The 20,988-nt window shown below is 36.1% G+C and overlaps 2 protein-coding genes across 2 annotated transcripts in view; one reads left to right on the top strand and one right to left on the bottom strand.

The window, feature by feature from the left end:
* The window catches only part of Abcb7 (ATP binding cassette subfamily B member 7), a 122,833-nt gene that overhangs the window by 46,183 nt on the left and 55,662 nt on the right, over positions 1-20,988 (bottom strand). Inside the window, exons 2-3 of the mRNA XM_028771421.1 lie at positions 10,547-10,624; positions 8,577-8,663 (exon numbers count right to left, since the gene is read on the bottom strand). Coding sequence (XP_028627254.1) covers positions 8,577-8,663; positions 10,547-10,624 — 165 coding nt within the window. The remainder of the gene's footprint in view (positions 1-8,576; positions 8,664-10,546; positions 10,625-20,988) is intronic.
* On the top strand, positions 3,889-4,315 carry LOC114624463 (histone H3.3-like). The gene has a single exon (XM_028771422.1). The coding sequence runs from the start codon at positions 3,889-3,891 to the stop codon at positions 4,300-4,302; it is 414 nt and encodes a 137-aa protein (XP_028627255.1). The 3' UTR covers positions 4,303-4,315.

Genomic DNA, 20,988 nt, shown 5'->3' with positions numbered 1-20,988 from the left:
TTTTCCATCCTTTTACTCTGTGATAGTGTCTGTCTTTCTCACTGAGGTGCGTTTCCTGTATGCAGCAAAATTCTGGGTCCTGTTTGTGTATCCAGTCTGATAGTCTGCGTCTTTTTATTGGGGAATTGAGACCATTGATGTTAAGAGATATTAAGGAAAAATGATTGTGGCTTCCTGTTATTTTTGTTATTAGAGGTAAAGTTATGTTTGTATAGTTATCTTCTTTTGGGGTTGTTGGAAGATTACTTCCTTGCTTTTTCTAGGTTGTAGTTTCCCTCCTTGTGTTGGCGTTTTCCATCAATTATCCTTTGAAGTGCTGGGTTTGTGGGAAGATATTGTGCAAATTTGGTCTTGTCATGGAATATCTTGGTTTCTCCATCTATAGTGATTGAGAGTTTTTCTGGGTATAGTAGTCTGGGCTAGAAATAAAATATCCAATAAAAATATCGCAAAAAAACAAAACAAAATTTTAAAAAGTACTATTACAGATTTATCAATGCTCTGCATATGATATAATAAATTTGTAAAAAAAATAGTAAATTAACTCTGGCTTATTAAAACTTTGTACTTTTAATTTTTTTTAGAACTTTTGGGGTAACAGTCATATGATTAGTAGATGAATAATGTCTCCAAAAGGCTCATGAGGCTTAGATTTTGTCCTTAGCTGGTGGTGCTACTGAGGTTACTAGATCATAAGGGCACTAACTATATCAGTGGACTAGTCCATTGATAAGTTCAAAGACTAATGAGGTCTTAAGTGGTAAAGCCTTCAGGACTTAGGCGACTTATCCCCTTTAAAGGGGGATACTGTGTTCCCAGTCTCCCCTTTATTTGCTAGTTTCATGAGGTAAACAGCTTTTTCTCCATTGTGCTCTTCTGCCAAGTTTGTGCCTTTTTGATGGCCTACATACACCTAAGCTGGCTGATGAAGGACTAAATTTTGTGAAACTATGAGCCAAAATACATTTTCCTCTTAAATTGTTTCTCTTGGGCATTCTGTTAGAGCAGTAAGATGTAGCTAACACATGTAGCTTAAACCACATTTTATAGCTGCATAGATGATATTACATCATTTTATATAAGCCTTTCTCTCTCTATATATATATATATTTTACTTTAAGCTTTTAAATATACAAAAAATGCACAATCACACGCATTGATCTAAGCCTATTTACTCTCAGTGAAAAATTCTCAGACAAATGGAGCTGTCATCTCCCATAATGAAAATTTTTTTCTCTAGAATATCTCCAAAAGGACTGTTTCATCTTGGGAGAGTGTCACTATTTTCAGACATGTGCTCATGGTAGTTTGCTTAGTTTATTTCTTCTTCCATCGAAAAGTTGCTTGTGATGAGATAACATGTCATAAACATTCCTTTCTATTAGAGACAACCTTGCAGTGCATGTTTTTCAACTTGGGGGGGGAGGGTATGTGGTGTATCTGTGTATTTTTTGTATGTGGTATATGTGTGCACATAGGGAAGCCAGAAGGTAATGTCCAGATACCTTCTTCAATTGTTTCTCCACCTTCTTTTATGAGGTGGTGTCTGTCACTGAATCTGGAGCTTATTAGTTGGCTAGAATGGCTGGCCAGTGAGCACAGATCTTTCTGTCTCCACTCCACAGCACTGGGGCAATAGGTACACATTATTACTACAAGCTTTGTTTTTATTTTTAATATGGGTGCAAAGAATCTAAATTCATGTCCTCATGCTTAACCAGCAAGTACTTCATGCAATGAGCCACATCCATAGCCTCCAGGTTTTCAAAATATATTTTATTAGTTTTTAGAATTTCATACATGGGTACTGTATTACAATATCTCCTTTCCCTCTCCAACTCCTTTTGTGCCCTTTGCCTCTCCAATTCAAGATTTCTTCTTCTTTAATTATCAAATCTCAGTGAAGGAGAGATTTTTTCCCTTTTTACTCATGTGTTTTTCTTTTCTCTTGCCCCCTCTTCAGACATATAAGTTTACTAAGAAGTAGGAATTTTTCAGTTCCATTAAAATCTTAAGAGACCACCACTATCCTTTGCTAACCAAAACCTCATTATGGGGCATGTGATCATGCATAAATAAATGTGGAAGTGTATGAGTTAATAGAATATAACTGTAAAGCCACAAATCATACTTATTACATGGATCATAACAATGGATCTTCAACATGGCATAGTACTCAACAGCAGGAGAGAAATCTCACAACTAAATGCACTACAAGAGAAGACCTATGGTTAATAACTATAAAAAGGGTACAAGAACTTAAAAATCCAAACATCTAAACTGGTTCACTTGGGAGAATGATCAGATATTAAGTATAACTATGTTAATAAAGTCAATACATATTTTGCTACTTAGGCAGCTTTGTATTAGTTGCCAAAAAAGTTGTCAAACATAAATAGCCAAATGTTTCCATAAGGAGTTCACTCATTTCAAGAGAATGCAGTCCACTGAGCTTTGACAATATGAGAATAAGAAATATGAAAATAGTATTTTGACAAGGTTAGAAGAACTGTCCTTTCCTTAGCTGATGAAAAATTTAAGAATCCTGGTTTTACAGACATTCCTATCTTTTTTACTTTATTTTTACGTAATGTGTACTGGTATTTTGGCTATACATATGTCTGTATGAAGGTGTGGAATCTCCTGAAACTGAAGTCACAGACAGTTGTGAGCTGGGAATTGGGTGCTAAGAATATGGATGCTGGGAATTGAGTCCTCTTTAAGCACTGAGCCATCTCTCCAGCCCCAGAGACTCCTAAACGTTAATAGTAGGAAATGGACTAACTTACAAAATCAAACTGAATTAAAAATAAACTACTTACAGATAAAACTTTTGGTTAGGAAGGACTCTCCCTACCCCCCAAAAGCCCCCAAACTCAAACTTTTGCAATAGTCTCTCTTCTGTAAAATCTGGCATATAGGCTGAATGTCATCTCCCTAAAGAACTAATTTAGTATTATTTTTGGGACAGACAAACTATTCAGGGACAAAAACTGTCTCTTTAACCAAGCTAAAGGCAACTTCAATTAAAAGAATAATTAAAAAGGATACTGCAGTACTGTTAGAGATAACAGTGACTTGATAAAAGCTAGGTCAAAAGAAAAGCAAGTTCAGTTGATGTCTAACAGAAAGCCCCAGAGAGCAAGCAGACAAGTCTTCCTACATTATTATAACTGTAATGTGTTTAGAATAGGAGAGGAAAATATAAACTGTCAGAAAAGGCTAGGCAATTATTGTTATTTTCTCTTTACCTCAGGGTTTGTTTTCTAAGCTCGGTTAGTCTGAAATCTCAATAAAGAGTTTATGCAGTGGTGATTAGGACCTGAGGTGATGGATTATGCTGTACATGAGATGGATCTGTACCTGACAGTCCATTTAACAACTTATAATAAAAAGTAACTAAGGGGCAGACTGATGTTCACACTGGGCAGTCAGTGAGTTCTTTATCCCAAAAGTAAGTCAAGTTGCTAAACAAATGAAGATTCTCAGGCTGCCTGATGATGTATGGAATCAGAGTCAGAAAACTGGCTCCCCATGTCTTCTAGATATTCTTCTGTACTGGTTTGTAGTCTCACTCATTTTAGCAAGCTTAGATATTATTTTCCCAATCTTCCAATTTTCAATACTCCAGGATGCCTTTTCATATCTTCTGGTTATATCAAGATTTATGCTAAAGTTCTCTGATTGCTCTAGCAAGTGCCTTTTACTATCACCGGCTTTAGATTGTATCCAATCAATGAGGAATTGTTTCTAACATAAAAAAGACTATGACAATTGTGTTCGCAGCCTTCGCCGCGCCCCACCACCGCTCTCTAACGCCAGTGCGGCCTCTCGCTTGTGGAGCTCCAGCCGAAGGAGAAGTGGGGTAAGTAAGGAGGTGCCCATACCATGGCTCGTACAAAGCAGACTGCCCGCAAATCCACTGGTGGTAAAGCACCCAGGAAACAATTGGCTACAAAAGCCGCTCGCAAGAGTGCGTCCTCTACTGGAGGGGTGAAGAAACCTCATCATTACAGGCCTGGTACTGTGGCACTCCGTGAAATCAGGCGCTATCAGAAGTCCACTGAACTTCTGATTCGCAAGCTCCCCTCCTTTCAACGTCTGTCGCGAGAAATTGCTCAGGACTTCAAAACAGATCTGCGCTTCCAGAGCGCAGCTATTGGTGCTTTGCAGGAGGCAAGTGAGGCCTATCTGATTGTCCCTTTTGAAGATACCAACCTGTGTGCTATCCATGCCAAACGTGTAACAATTATGCCAAAAGATATCCAGCTAGCTCGCCGCATACGCGGAGAGCGTGCTTAAGAGTCCACTATGAGGGGAAACATTTCATTCTCAAAAAAATTTTTTTTATCAGTAGTTCTGAATGTTAGATATATTTTCCATAGGGTCAAAGGTACCTAAGTATATGATTGTGAGTGGAAGCATAGGGGACAGAATCAGGTATTGGCAGTTTCTCCACGTTCATTTGTATGTGAATTTTTAATATAAATGCAGGATGTAAAGCACTAATGCAAGCAAAATGTTTCAGTGAACACATTTCAACAGTTCAACTTTATAATAATTGTAAATAAACCTGTTAAAATTTTCTGGACAATGCCAGCATTTGGATTTTTTTTTAAATAAGTAAATTTCTTATTGACATTGACGGCAACTAACTGGTGTTTGTAGCATTTTTATCATCCAGTAGATTACATCCATCACTATACTTTTCTAACTAAGTTGTCCTACATGCAAGTATATGTTTTTAATGTTGTCTGTCTTCTGTGCTGTTCCTGTAAGTTTGCTATTAAAATACATTAAACTAAAAAAAAAAAGACTATGAAGCAGAGTACTTCTTTTTTAGTAAGTAGTCCTTTCATTGAGTTCAAACTACATTCACTAACAGTGTGATGTATATTATATTGGTAAATTGTCATATGCTATTTTATCTCACTGAGAAGGCAGCTCTAGAAAAGGACTCTGCTCCGTACCCCCACCCTTCAGACCCATGCATGTTTATGTCAAGTGCCCTCCATGGCATCCAAGGGGAATGACCCTGCTAACTCTGTGACAGGGAGGAATAACAACAGCAAAGCAGCCCAAGAATAATAAAAAAAAAAACATTATGTCCTTGAAAACATCTAGAAGGTAAGCTATTTTCAACAGAGGTTACTATTGTTTATCCCATGATATAAAAATGCCTACAGTAAGAAAGAGAAGGCAGAAGCTTAGCCATAGCAGGCTCAGTCATAGATAGAAATCAGGAAATTAGCTGACATCCTCAACATTCCTAATTGGTTTCTGTTGTATAGTATATTTGATGCTGTTCTTTCTGTTATTATTTGTTCATCTGAAGCCTCACCTGAGGGGGTACTCTAGTCTACACACAATCTTTCTTGGGAACCTCAGCTGCCTCTCTTAACAGAACTTTCCCCTTTGATTACTGTTGAAAGTTTTAAATACTTGATCTGATAATGTATTACTATGTGTGTATGTATATGTATCTATCTATTGACCATTTATCTACATATATACAGACCTACTTACTTCCTGCTTGCTATCTATTACTTATTGTGGCTTGCAATATACTTAATGAACTTGCTCATTCAAAATTAAAATAATAATAATAATAATAATAAGGCTACTGTAGATCATTCTACAGAGACCATATAGAACAGACAGAAGCTCCTACAGAAAAATATCACTAAATAGTTAAATGTAGGAGTAAAAATCCCCAATCCTGACTGGTAAAATGGTTTAGCAAGTAAATGTGCTTGCCATACAGGTCTAGCAATCTGTGTTAAACCCCCCACACCAAGATCAAAATTAAAAGAATACACTCTACAAGGTTGTCCTCTAACTTCTACATGTGTACTGTGCCATGTGCATGCTTGCATGTGTTCATACATATTCACATAGAAATAACAAATCATTTTTAAAATATCACCTTTTTAAAAAATCTCTTTATTCTATTACAAAACAATTTATTCATCTATTTTACAAAGCAATATTTTCAAGTATTGAACTACCATTCCTTTTTTACAAACCCTTTATAACAGCCATGTGAGATAAATAGATCACTTAAATATACTCTGAAATCAATTGTAATTGTTAAGAGCAATATTTATAAAGACTATACAAGCATAAATTAATTTAAAAATCAAGCTGTAAATGTTTGTTTCTGTCATTTGTTATGCTAGTAAATATGCTATCTAGTAGTTTATATATTCTGAGATCTCAACAGTTAAATTTTAGATAGGAGGGACTTTGTCTTGTTAAGTACTGTATCTCCTATACCTATCATAAAGTTTGGCACAAAGCAAGTATACAAAAATAAACTTTTAAAAATTAGGCTTCTTATTGTAGTGTGTGTGTGTGTGTGTGTGCGTGAGCACGTGCATGTGCACACACATGTGTGTACACATGCACACATGCACAGAAGCCAGAGGAAAACACAAGGGATGTCAGGCTTGACAACAAGCAATTCTACATGTTGAGCCATCTTATTGGCTCAGACTTATACTTTATAAATGAATTCACTGTGATTGAGGAAGACCTCACATTATAACTGTACCTAACATTTACTGAGCACCTCCTATATGCTGGACAGTATTTAAAAGTTTTAACATGGTGAGAAGAATTACTTCATTTAAATTCTTCTAGTATGATTATTAGCCCTATTTTACAGAAGATCCTGAAGCATCCAGAATTTCAGGATTTGTTCAAGGCACATTCCATTAGGAAGTGATGGATGCCAGATTCAAATCCAGTGTCAATCCAGAGCTGAGGCTCTCAACAACAATTACATACTATGTCTCTTTTTCTTTTCCATTCGACCAGCAAGCCCTATTATTTTATGATTCCAGTTAACCAACGAAGTTAAAGTTATAGAAAGATAACAAGAGAAAAAGAGCTGTAAAGAACAATAAAATAAAAATGTTACAATTACAATTGCTTTGTTCTGATTTTTCTGAAAAGAAATTATCTTAGAGTTTATTCTGTGTCATTTTTAATGTGCCAATATAAAAATTTTATTGTTGGATGAGAAAATACTGTGAACATTTAAACAATACAAAATATGTAAGATTCTTGTTCAGTGCAGGTTAAGAGAAGTGCCTGTTTCTCCTTTACTAGTCAACATATTTTTGGTCATACAGCATTATTACCAACTATCCTTAAGAGTCCTTACTAACAGACGGATCCTGAAAACTGACAAATATCATGCCAAAGAATAACACATGGATAAACAAATATCACTACTTGGATAACTTTTAAAAATTCTATCATATTATACTGTGTTAGTTCCAAAGATACCCATGAGGGTTAGTGATGTATACAGAAATGGAATGGGTGCAATATACTTTCATTTACTTGAAAGTAAAGAGCAATACTAGACATCACGAAAATAGAAAGTTCTCTTACCAATTATCCACTATCAATAAGACAACTCATATTCACTTAGTACCTATATTTTACAGACATTCTTCATAAAATTTTGTTTCCTTAATTCATTGCTACTTCAAAATACCATATGTCTATATGAAAAAATAAGAGAGGGAAGGGGGAAGGAGAGACAAAAAGAGAGATAAGAAGAAAGGAGAAAAAGAGGGAGAACGATTAGGTCGAGGCAAGCTCCAAGAAAAAGAACAGATGGAGAAATATGTAACATTTTGATTCACACTGTGAAAGTATAGTCCAAATAAATCTTTTTATTTCAGAGGCTCTACTGTTTAACATGCCTACATGATAATATATACAATGATAATATTAAAGAATATCAGTAATAGCTGGATCATGTAGATAGAGGATTTACTATGAAACTAACTAATATTCTAAGACCTTAGCATGTAAAGGGAAAATACTGACCTTAACACACATAAATTCTTTATAATTACTAACCCTAATTTGCCTATTTATTTATAAGGCTAGGTTACATAACAAAGTCAGCTAATATTACCTTAGAGATCTAAAACATTTAGAACAGGCATGATAGCATAAACCAGTGTCTGAGAGATTTAAACATCAAGATCCTGAGTTTGAAGTGATAATGAGATGCATATAGTAAGACTCTGTCTCAAAAAAAAAAAAAAAAGAAAACAAAGCAATAATAAAAGCAATCACAATAGAACACTGAAGTTGATGAATAACTTTTCCCCTTCTCAGTGAATAATAAAGGTCTTCTGGGGGGCAGGGAGGTTCAAGACAGGATTTCTCTGTCTTGGCTATCCTGAAAATCACTCTGTAGTCCAGGCTTACCTCAAACTCAGAGTGCCTCTGCCTCATGAGTGCTGGGATTAAAGGCATGCACCACTACTGCCTGGCCCCATGAATACTATTTTTAAATTTTACTCAGTCATGAATTTTTGTTACAAATCAAAGATCTCATCTATATAATATTCGTCAATTTCTATAGGGGTTTTGTGCATGAGAAAGCATCATTAGATGAGCTAATCAAACAGTATTAGACTACAACAATGTTAAAGACATATCTTCCACTCAAATACAGTCATCAACACGAACTTCCAGTTATCTGTCATTCACTCCTTTTAGAATTAGTTTGTAAAGTTAGCACAGGAAGGCTTGATAGTCCTTCTTACCCCTTCTTTTGGGTCTGTATGGAGTCCTCCTCCTGCGTGCCCATGCCAACATGTTCTCTTTTCTATCAATGGCCATGCCTGGAGAACCTAATTAAAGATGATACCAAGCTGTCTATTTATTAGGTATTACAGAATTTCAGATTGTCTTAATCTAATGTAACAATCGTCCCTAAAATAAACCAAAGGGATTGCATCTAGCATGGCATAGTAAAGCAAAACACTTTTAAACTTAGCATACAGATAAATTTATACGAAGAATACTTAAATATAACAAACACTCAAGTTACTTTCTCTAAATAGCTTTTGAAATTAGTTTAAGTGATTTAGCTAACATTAGTTTTACTTAATTCATCCTGACTCCCCTTCTGTCACTCACTATAATTCTGTAAGCAAACAAGCAAAGCTAATATAGTTAATGATTCATATTTCACTTGCTATCAGTGCGTAGATATTTAATAATCTAACTTATGATCTACTATTTTGCATACGTGTTTTTATTTTTTCTATTGCACAGTAAATTTCTTAAAATTAAGATCAATATTTTTTGAGTCATTTTATCTTCTATGATACATATTATATATTAGGCAAAGTAGACATCAATGCTTTTTGGATTCAATTAGAAAAAAAGAGCTATATACACTCTCCCAAGAAACCTTATATAATATCTTATCTACTATAAAATTTTCAAAGGCTTTAATATTATTGCAAAAGTCAGAGATATAAAATAAAATCATTTGGAAAAAAATATAAGAATTAATAAGAAAATGACAATTAGGCTTAATATTTAGATTTTCTAATACTGAAAGTTTTCATGATTAAAAATACTAAATGAGATAAATAGACTTAATGATGTTTTTGTGGTATTCATAACAATCAATAATTAGTGCAAAGAGCATTGTTTTTTATGAATACAAATATATATTGATACTATATACAGCATAACAATATCAGCTTAGAGTCAAGGTATGAAAATAGAATTATAAAAAGCAAAAGTATCTTCCTATTCTTACTAATGAGACATAGAAAATAACTGTCATAAATGTGTTATCGATTTTTAGATTAACATTCGTAAAGCACTTGGTAAGAGGAAAACATCAAAGGGCGATTTTTATTCTGACAGCATCTTTTGTTGACTTTTTTCCTTTAAAAAGCTAAGCAACAAGTTTTAGTAAGGGTTCTGGTAAATGTCACATAAGATGTTGAGGTCTACAATGAAGTAGAAGATTGAAATATAAACAAATTCAGTGATATCTTGGATAATGAGAAGACTGAACATATTTTCTACTTAAAGATTTAATAGTGGAAAACAAATTCATTTACACAGTTTCTGCATAAATTAGAACAATACTTTGTGTCTTAATGGCAAACCATTACTAAATAAAGTTCCCAGGATGCAAATAGCCTTATAACTTTTTGTTCTTTTTCTATCGTAGTGATTTACATGTCTCATTTTGAAGCAGTGGTAATTATGAAAGATATCTTTCACATAAATTAACAATGAAAATAAGCCTCATCAATATTTAAACTCAACATCACTTATCCTCGGGGCTCTAACAAACTTAAAAATCCCATGGCATTCTACTATCTGAACATCTTCTAAGGTAAAGGAATGTTCTGCATTTGAAAAAATGGCAATATTCTATGTATTAGTCACAAATTAGGATAAATTTAGATGTCAACAAGCTGCCATTACATTTACAAAAGCTTTCTAAAAATGTTACTCTAGTTGGCACTAATCTCAAGGGATTCAGACAGATTTCTGCAGTGGTAGATAATACCAAGATTTTTTTTCTGCATTCTTAATAGAAACATACCTTCCTGCCAGTATTTGTAAAAAGAAAAAAAATAAGAAAAAGGAAAAGTATTTCTGAACTGTAAAACATGTAGTAAATATACAGCATAAATTGGTAAATGTTCCATGGGCTTACAAACTTTTCTTACTAGCTGTACAAATGTTGGCTAAATCTTACCTTTGTAGCATCTAGTAACTGTCTTGAGTTGTCTTTTCCCCATCTCTGCTGTGTAGTATTCCTTAATGATTCAGTAGTCTATTGAAGAGATTAAAAAGTTAGGATAGAATTTCAGAGTAGAGACTTAAGATTATTCTTTTGTTCAAAAGCATACCTAAAATTAAAACCATTGTCAATGTTAACAGGGATGGTTACATCTTTAATACATGCCTAAAAAGACAGATAAGGTTTAAATTATATTACTCATTAAAATATCCAAGTAGAATTATTTACATATCCTATCTCATTTACTTGTCCTTTTAATTTGTTATTATTTTATATCTTTGCTTTTAAAATCCCCAAAATCTTTAACATCACTTCCCTTTTAAATGGCTTTTACATATCAGCCAGTGCCTAGCCACAGCATGCTGCCAGACCAGAGTTTGAGTAAGCTGCCAGGCAGGTACTCTCTCCTCTTGGTCATGGGTTTCACAAGAAGAAAAAGTTGCAGAGAGACACACTTGGCTAAAGAAACACAACCAGGTTTTGGATATACTATAACATAACCAGAGATATGGCCACTGGAACACAGATTGGGGTAACAGATGCAGAAGTGAGATACAGGAGTCTGGAGCTGAGATTTGTTTCCCTACACACCCTAGAGTTAATAGCTTAAGAAGACATCACCCCTCCCACTGCTTGGGCAAGCTAGGGGAATAGGAGAAGAAAGATGCTCAACATGGCAGAGCCAATGGATACTACCAGAAGAAGCTAATCAGTGACAAGCAGGCAGGCCCTCTACACTTCCTCAAAGCTTTAGTCACAGAAAATTCAATTAATAGAAAGAACAATTCATAAAATACTAGAGACAAACTTGTAAATGATAGGTGAAGAGTCTCAATCTGGGGAATTACAGCAAAGTATAATATACACATGAAAATGTAACACTGCTACAGAAGACAATCCAAGAGGAGACAAAAGCCACATCATGCTGACTGGGAATGATAATATAAAATCTTCTATTTTATTTATTTTTGTTGTTTTGCTCTAGACTTTTATACTATAATCATTGTTTTATTTTAGCTTGTATCATAACTGAACAAGTTTTTGGGACTAATGCCCCCTCTGTGTGTGTGCGCGTGTGTGTGTGGGTTTCTTTGTTGTGTTTTCTTGTGTCACAGCCAGAAGCTTCCAAATCCTCAGTACCAGAAAGCAAGCATCAGAAAGGTGTCTCACAGCTATATATTCAAAAGGCTCAATGGTAATACAGAAGATTCAAACAAATAAGTGAAATACAAAAACCTATTCAAGACCTAGATGAGAAAGTGGATAAAGTGTGCAGCAATTTAGAGGACAAGTTTTAAAACATGGAGAAAAAATACAGCAAGGAGCTGAAACTCTGGGAAAAAATAATTAGTGTTGGAAATACAGATCAATCAAGTGAAAAAGAAAAAGCATAAACTATCACCAATCGACATGACCATACAGAAGAACAAAATTCAGGAGTGGAAGACATGCATTTTAATGAGTATGACCAAAATTTCTAAGAATTGTGGGATAAGTTTAAGAAAACAAATCTAAGAATTTACCAGGTAAAAAAAGAAGGACTAATAGCATACACAATTTATTCTACAAAATGATGACAGAAATTTCTCTAAAACCTGGAGAAAAAACTCAGCATCAATATACAAAAGGCATTTAGAAATTCAAACAGACATGATTAGATACAACATATTATAGTCAAAATGTTTAAAATATAAATCAAAGAATCAATATGAAAAGCAACAATGTGAAAATGCTAACTCACCTAAGACAAACATTAGAATAACATCAAATCACATTATCAACTTTAAAATCACCAACGTATAGAATGAGGTATCCCAAGACTTGAAAGTAAAATAATTGCCAACAAAGATGGCCATATTCTGAAAAGTTGTTTTTAAAATACATAGAAAAGTCAGAACATTTCAAAAGAAGGGCAAAAACAATTCACAGCACAGGAACCAGCATTGGTAAAACTGAATATGAATTTGATGCAGAGAGAAAAAAGAAAACCTCATCCAGGACAACATAGGAAATGTTAATCTCATGGGAGGAATAAATGAACAACGGAGAGCTAGAAAGAAGTTTGCTTGTTTGTGTCTAACAAATGGAATAATAACGAGCAAATCCATAGTTAATCAAATCTCTCTCAATAACAGTCTTAAAGATACATGGCTTTAAGCCACCATTTAAAAGATGAAGTCTAAGTGCATAGATTAAACAACAACAACAACAACAACATCCAATCATTTACTATCTAAAACACATAGCTCACTCATAAGAACATCCTCAAACTAGCAATCAAAGGATGGAAATTAACCTACTAAGCAAATGGAATACAAAAAGGAAAGCTACTATTCTGCTATTTAATAAAGTAGATTTCAAACCAAAGTTACTTAGAAAAGGTAAAGAAGGCCATTATATACTGATAAAAAGAACCACTTAGTAAGAATATAAAACAACTATAGGTAATTCTGGCACTCAAAACTTCATTAAACAAATACTAAAAGGCATTAAAAGATCAAATAGGTCCTGATACAACAGTAGGAGTCCTCATTATCACATTCTCATCTTTAGATAGGTTTTCCAAAACTACAGAGCAAACATCAGAGCTAAATCAGACCATAGATCAATCGGATGTAAACAAGTATCTACTGCCTATAGAACTTTATATTGGTCACATTCTAGGCCACAGAGAAAGCTTAAATAAAGAAAAATAAAAATCAATTTTTGTATCTAACTAAAACATAGTAGACTAAAACTAGAAATTAATATTATGAGAAATCACAGAAACTATAGAAATATTTGGTTGGATACTGAACAATGTATTTGAGAACTGACAGTATAGGATATTGAAGAAACAAGGAAAACAATAAAAATGTCAGAGTCAAATGAAAATGATAGTGCAACTTACCTGGAACTTTGTGGCGCAGCTAAGAGCAATCTAAGGAGAAAGCCTACAGCTAGGGGGTGTTATATTAAAAAAAGAATTGGAATTTTGATGGAAGAGCAATTTGCAAATTCATTTGGAATAACAAAAAACCCAGGATAGCAAAAACTATTCTCAATAATAAAAGAACTTCTGGGGGAATCACCATCCCTGATCTCAAGCTGTACTACAGAGCAATAGTGATTAAAAAAAAAAACCCCTGCATGGTATTGGTACAGAGACTGGCAGGTAGATCAATGGAATAGAATTGAAGACCCAGAAGTGAACCTACACACCTATGGTCACTTGATCTTTGACAAAGGAGCTAAAATCATCCAGTGGGAAAAGGACAGCATTTTCAACAAATGGTGCTGGTTCAACTGGAGGACAACATGTAGAAAAATGAAAATTGATCCATTCTTATCTCCTTGTACAAAGCTCAAGTCTAAGTGGATAAAGGACCTCCACATAAAACCAGATACACTGAAACTAATAGAAGAGACCTCAAATACTTGAGCACAGGGGAAAAGTTCCTGAATAGAACACCAATGGCATATGCTCTAAGATCAAGAATTGATAAATGGGACTTCATAGCATTGCAAAGCTTCTGTAAGGCAAAGAACACTGTCAATAGGACAAAACAGCCACCAACAGATTGGGAAAAGATCTTTACCAATCCTTCACCTGATAGAGGGCTAACATCCAATATATACAAAGAACTCAAGAAGTGAGACTCCAGACAACCAAATAACCCTATTAAAAATGGGGTACAGAGCTAAACAAAGAATTCTCAATTGAGGAAATTCGAATGGCCGAGAAGCACCTAAAGAAATGTTCAGTATCCTTAGTCATCAGTGAAATGGAAATCAAAACAACCCTGAGATTCCACTTCACACCAGTCAGAATAGTTAAAATTAAAAACTCAGGTGATAGCAGATGCTGTTGAGGATGTGAAGAAAGAGGAACACTTCTCCATTGTTGGTGGGGTTGCAGGCTGGTACAACCACTCTGGAAATCAGTCTGGCAGTTCCTCAGAAAACTGGACATAGTATTACCTGAGGACCCAGCTATACTACTCCTGCATATACCCAGAAGATGCTCCAACATATAACAAAGACACAGGCTATGTTCATAGCAGCCTTATTTATAATAGCTAGAAGCTGGAAAGAACCCAGATGTCCTTCAATAGAGAAATGGATAAGGAAAATGTGGTACATTTATACAATGGAGTACTACTCAGCTATTAAAAACAATGAAATCATGAAATTCACAGGCAAATGGATAGAACTAGAAAATATTCTCAGTGAGGTAACCCAATCACAAAAGATAAGTGAATATTAGCCCAGAAGCTCAGAATACAACTCACAGACCACATGAAGCTCAAGAAGAAGGAAGACCAAAGTGTGTGTACTTTTGGTCCTTCTTAGAAGGGGGAGCAAAATACTCACAGAAGGAAATATGCAGACAAAATGTGGAGCAGAGACTGAAGGAAAGGCCATCCAGAGACTGCCCCACCTGGGGATCTATCCCATATACAGTCACCAAACCCAGATGCTATTGTGGATGCCAAGAAGTACTTGCTGACAGGAGCCTGATATAGCTGTCTCCTGGGAGGCTCTGTCTTGCAGCCAACTATTGGTCTGAGCACATGGTCCCCAATGGAGGAGTTAGAGAAAGGACTGAAGGAGCTGAAGGGGTTTGCAACCCCATAGGAAGTACAATATCAACCAACTAGACCCCCCAGAGCTTCCAAGGATTAAACCACCAACCAAAGAGTACACATGGAGAGACCCACGGCTCCAGCCACATGTGTAGCAAAGAAAGACCTTGTCCAGCTTCAATGGGAGGAGAGGCCCTGGGTCCTTTGAAGACTTGATGCCCCAGTGTAAGGGAATGCCACTGTGGGGTGGCAGGTGTGGGTGGGTGGGTGAACATCCTCATAGAAGAAGGGGGAGGAGGAATGGGATAGGTGGTTTCCAGGGGGGAAACTGGAAAAGGGGATAACATTTGAAATGTAAATAAAGAAAACATCCAATTAAAAAACAGAAATTAAAATTAAAAAAGAGTCTCACATAAATAACCTAATGATATACCTCAAGGTCCCAGTAAGAAGATCAAGTCAAACTTGGATGCAGTAAATAACAAGAAATAATAAAGATTAGGACAGAAGTTAATGAAATAGACACCAAAAATACATAGTTATTCAACCATGAATTGGTTCTATTACAAGGTAAATACCACTGACAAACATCTAGTCAAACTAGTTGAAAGAAACAAAAAGGTCTTATAATAATAAACATATAGATTTAAAAGAGACTCCAGAGCATTAGGAAGATAATCAGAGAATACTTGTAAAACACATATTCTAAAAAGAACTGGGAAATCTGGGAGAAACAAATAAATATACAAACACATCTAACCTACCAAAGTAAATCAAGAAGATATTCAATATTCTGAAGCAGTAATTTGTAATGAAGTTCTCCCCAGTAGGATTTATTGCTGTGTGCTACCCATTTTAAAGGCAGAGTAACACGAATACTTCTAAAACTGTCTCATAAAATAATAAGAGAAAGGAACACTACCAGATATATTCTATGAAGCAAGTATCATACCCTGATATCAAAACTGGAATGAATAAAACACTTAAGCTCTGGACAAATTTTATTTATGAGCATAGACACAAAAATATCTTTGCAAGCAAAATTCAAGGACATATCAGGAACATCATAATTATGATGGCTAATCTTAGTGGCTAACTCTGTAAGAAACTAAAACCCGAGCAGCTGACACACGTGTGAAGAATTTTCTGATTGGATCAATGGGATCAAAAGGCTCACTCTAACCTGAGCAGCACCTTCTGGTGAGAGCCTACATAAAAGAATGTGAAGAAAAGCTTTTGCTTTTGGCTTGCTTGCCTTTTCTCTTGCTGTCAAGTTCACCTACTCTGCTGCTGAGACATTTCTTCACAGCCATTAGAACCCACTTCTTCAGGATTCTAACAAAGATGAAGACCAGCTGAGACATCTAGCTTCCTAGACTGAACAACTGTCTTTCCACTAGGAGACAACCATTGTTGAAACAGCCAGACCACAGCCTGTAAAGCATTCTAATAAACTCCTTTTAATATATTCATTCTTTCAGTTGTGTTGCTCTGGAGAATTCTAACTATTACAATAATCATGTTGACTTCATTCTAGGAATGCTCAACAAAGGCAAATGTAATACAATATAAAAGTTGACTTAAGACAAATTACATGATCATCTCAGTAGATTCAGAAGACAACTAACAACATGTTCAACTAAAATGAAAAGCAACATGTTTTGACATACATAAGGCATATGAACAAAACTATAGCCAAAATTATATGAAATGGCAAAAACTCAAAGATATTTCCTCTAAAAACTGAAATGAGACAAGTGTCCACCTTTTCCACTCTTATTCAATATAGCATGAAGCTAGAACACTAAGACAATAAAAAGAAAATAAATAACATCAACCCGTATTCAGACATGATTCAATCTTAGAAGCATCCCAAACACTCTACTGGAAACCTCTCAAATCTGACAAAACCAACATTTAAAAAATCAGCACTGTTTCTATATACAAAATTAGAAAAATATTTCATATTTATAAGAACTACAACAAATACCTATACTGAAGATTTTACAGCACTTTGGAAGGAGGTTGAAGACATTAGAAGGTGGAAAGACCTTCCATGCTCATATCAGTAGAATTAATATTGTAAAAATAGCCATATTAGCAAAAGAAGTTTATAATTTAACATAATCCCTATGAAAATTCCAACTACATTCTTCACAGAACTGGAGAAATATCCTAATATTAATATGGGAATATAAGTGATCAAAAACAGCCAAAGCTACCACAAACAGAAGGAATAATGCTTGGGGTATCACAATACCTGACACAAATTACAATGTAATAACGAAGAAAATGGGAGTGTCACAAAAATATATACACAGGATAACAGAACAGAGAACACAGAAATAAACCCACATAGCTAAAGAGAAACACTTTTAACAATTTATGTGTATATGGCCATGTGAGTTCATTTATGCTACATGTGTACAGGAGGCCATGGATGTTAGAAAAGGTGTCAGTTCCCTTGAATGGAGTTACAGGCAGCTGTGAGCTGTGGGACTGTGTAAGGGTATTCTGGTTCATGGCTGGGCATGTGCCTAGAACCCCGAGACTCTACATGAGAACCGGCAGGCCCCCAGAACCCAGGGTCCTGAATAGCAGTCTAGTCTCCATAGACCTACATTGTTCAGTCACGTAGGCCATTACAGCCCCTCCCAAAGTGCACAGTTAGAGGGTGTGACTATAGGCCTCAAGCCCTAGGGATTTACATACTAATGAAGGCCAGAGGGCGGAGCAAATTAAGCATCCCTTCCCTTGATCCTCCCCCTTTCTCCCTCCCTATATAACTCAGGACTGCCCTAAGTTTTACAGGGGGTACAACCAGATCCATCTACCATCTGCCATGACAATAAACCCTTTTGGAACCAAGGACTTCCCCATGCCATTGAGGCGTGCTGCCACCAAGCTTCCAGGCCACTGGAACCTTAGACCTCCTCACATATGTGGGACCCGCCTCATCGTGGAAACCCACTGAGACTCCACCACCGAAGCAGTCTTCTATTTTTCCCCACAGTGAGCCACCTGATATGGGTGCTGGGAAGCAAACTAAGGTCCAAACCCAGCAGTAAACCCTTCTTCATCCATCTAATTCTGGACCAATGTATCAATGCACATTTTGTTGAAAAGACATACTCTTCCAGAAATATGCTGGGAAAACCTGATACCAGGGAGAAGAACAAAGTAAATTTCTTATTCAGCAGAAGAAATAAAGTCAAAATGAACCAAAGACCTTATTGTTAGACCTAGATCTTTGAACTGCTAAGAACAAACAGAAAACCAGTTTAAGATATAGGCATAGGTAAGTAATTTCTCAAAAGAATTCTAATAGTACAGAAAATAATGTCAACCACTGGCAAATAAGACTACGTGAAATTAAAAAGTTTTTTGCACAGTGAAATGAAAATCTGCCAAATGCACGAAAATCTTTGCCAACTAGTCATGCTGTATAAAGACCTGTAAAACATAAAGCACCAAAAGAAAACCACCTTTCAATCCATAAGGATAACAGAGAGAAGATACTTTTCAAAAGATTAAACACAAATAGCTAAAATTTGAGAAAGTATTCAGAATCCTTAGTCAATGTAGAAATACTGCTTTTAGAGTCTACCTTACTCAGTAAAGAAAAAAAAATGGCTAACATAAAGGAAACTAATGAAAACATATGCTGGTAAGGATGTGGAAAAAGAAGAACCCTTTTTCATTGCTGGGACTGTGAAGTGATGCAGTCACTATGGAAACCAGTATGGCACCTTCTGAAAATTCTAAAACCAGAACTACCATATGACCTAGATATACTTCTCTTGAGTATATAGCCAAATATTTGTGCTGGTTAATTTTGTCAACTTGACACATGCCAGACACCTGGGAAAGGGGGAACCTCAACTGAGGACTTGCCTCCATTAGACTGCCCTATTGGCAAGTTTTTGGAGGCATTTTCTTGATTAATAGGTGATGTGAGGGGGGCATCCTACTGTGGATAATGCCATCCTTGGGCAGGTGGTCTTTGTTTATGTAAGCAAGCATAATGAGCAAGCCATGTAAAACAAGTCGTAAAACAGGTCAGTAAGCAGTATTGCTTCATTGTCTCTGCTTTATCTTCTGCCACGCTTAAATCCTTGTTGACTGTAATTAGGACATGTAAGCCCAATAAACCCTTTCCTCTCTAAGATGTTTTGAGCCAGTAATTTATTACAGTAACAAGAAGCAAACCACAAACCCAGACAGAAATTAGTATGCGGTATTGCTGTGATGGACCTGACTATGTTGTGTTTCCTTTGGGGTAGGGTGTTTCCGGAAGATTTTTTTTTTTTTTAGAACTTTGGGATATAAAAGGTTGTTGAATGAGATGGTTTATGGGAGCTTAAAAGATAAGAATGCTGAAAGCAATGTAAATGATGGAGGCTTGACTTATGAAGTCAATAAAGGAATTTTCAAAGTCCTTCAAAGAATGTACTGGGGCTGTTTGTATGGTGTTGTGGATGAAAAATCTGTGGAAGTAAACCTTTGCTTCATTATGACATTAGATGCTAGTCATCTATGTTGAAAAATCAGCTGTGATTAAGAGTTCAGAATCATTTAGGTAAAGTCTTCTGGGGAGTATTTCCTCAGGGTCAGAGGACAAAAGGTATGGTTCAGTGTAGCCACAGCTATATCTTATACTGGCAGCCAAAATTGGTAGTAAGAGGTTCCCAATGATGCTGGTTTTGGCAGCATGAATACTTCGGGATTGAAAAAGTCATGGAGAAAAGCTGAGACTTGACACCATGTGACAAGGTCAAAGTTCCTGAAGAAAGGTCAGAAGGACATTGGTAAAAGGGCCTAGGTTGCAGCAGATACTACAAGACTTGAAGATACAGTAAATGCCAAGACTGGGATGGCAACCATGAACAATAGCAGGTATGAAGAGGAGCTGATATGAGCCTGTGTTACAGATGCCAGAGCTGGAGAGAAGGGGCTACCTTAGCCCTTTAGAAGCAAGAAGACCATGAGTAAGTCCCAGACATCAGACATTGCTAGACTTGGGTTTTACTTTGGTCTGAGTATGATATTGCTCTGGTTATTCCTTTTAGGAATACAAAAGTATTTAACTTGTTTTTGTTACAGGAACTTACAATTAAGAACCTTTTTAAAAAGACTTTTGACTTTAAAGTGTTTAAAAATTTAAAGGCTGTAGGACTTTTAAAATTATACTATGTTTTGCACTATGATGTTAATATGAGAACTTGAGGATAAATGAGAAATAAAAGATTCCGATTTAGTAGTTATGTGTTAAGAGTGTCGAGTTGGCAAGGGTTCAGTTGTGCCAGTTAGTTTTTGTCAATTTAACATAAACTAGTCACCTTGGAAAAGGAAATCTCAATTGAGAAATTGCCTCCATCGGATTGGTCTGTGGGCATGTCTGTGAGGTATGTACCACTCCTGGGCTGTAGCAACCTGTTCGGGTCAGTCAACAGGGTCTCCAGCGCAGGAGTAAGGATGCACGCTTCCAATTCCCGCTGTGTCCTTCACTGCCTTCACTGTATCCCACTTACTGGAGCTCCAACGTTGAGGCACCACTTTGTAACGGCCCGTTCTGCTGCTCCAGTCCGCGGGTCAGGGCCTAGCAAGAGAGAGAGTAGGGACGGAGACGCGAAGAATGGAGACAAGACAGGGAGTCTGATCAAGTCTCGTTTATTGGAAGGAAATCCTGGGTATTTATACCCTTTACCACATGCCTTGCCCTCGTGGACAAGCACAGCTGAAGGCACTGCGTCATGTGCCTTGCAGCGTGGAGACCACGTGCACCTAGCTAGCAGTGAGGAGACCACGTGCACCCAGCAGCGTGGAGACCAC

This window comes from Grammomys surdaster, unplaced genomic scaffold (genome assembly GCF_004785775.1).
Source record: "Grammomys surdaster isolate TR1022 unplaced genomic scaffold, NIH_TR_1.0 207, whole genome shotgun sequence".
NCBI lineage: Eukaryota > Metazoa > Chordata > Mammalia > Rodentia > Muridae > Grammomys > Grammomys surdaster.
The sequence above is the reverse complement of the archived record's forward strand: the minus strand, read 5'-3'. Positions and strand labels throughout refer to the sequence as shown.

Coding starts and splice junctions, on each gene's coding strand:
- LOC114624463 (XM_028771422.1), top strand. CDS start 3,889: ATGGCTCGTACAAAGCAGACTGCCCGCAAATCCACTGGTGGTAAAGCA.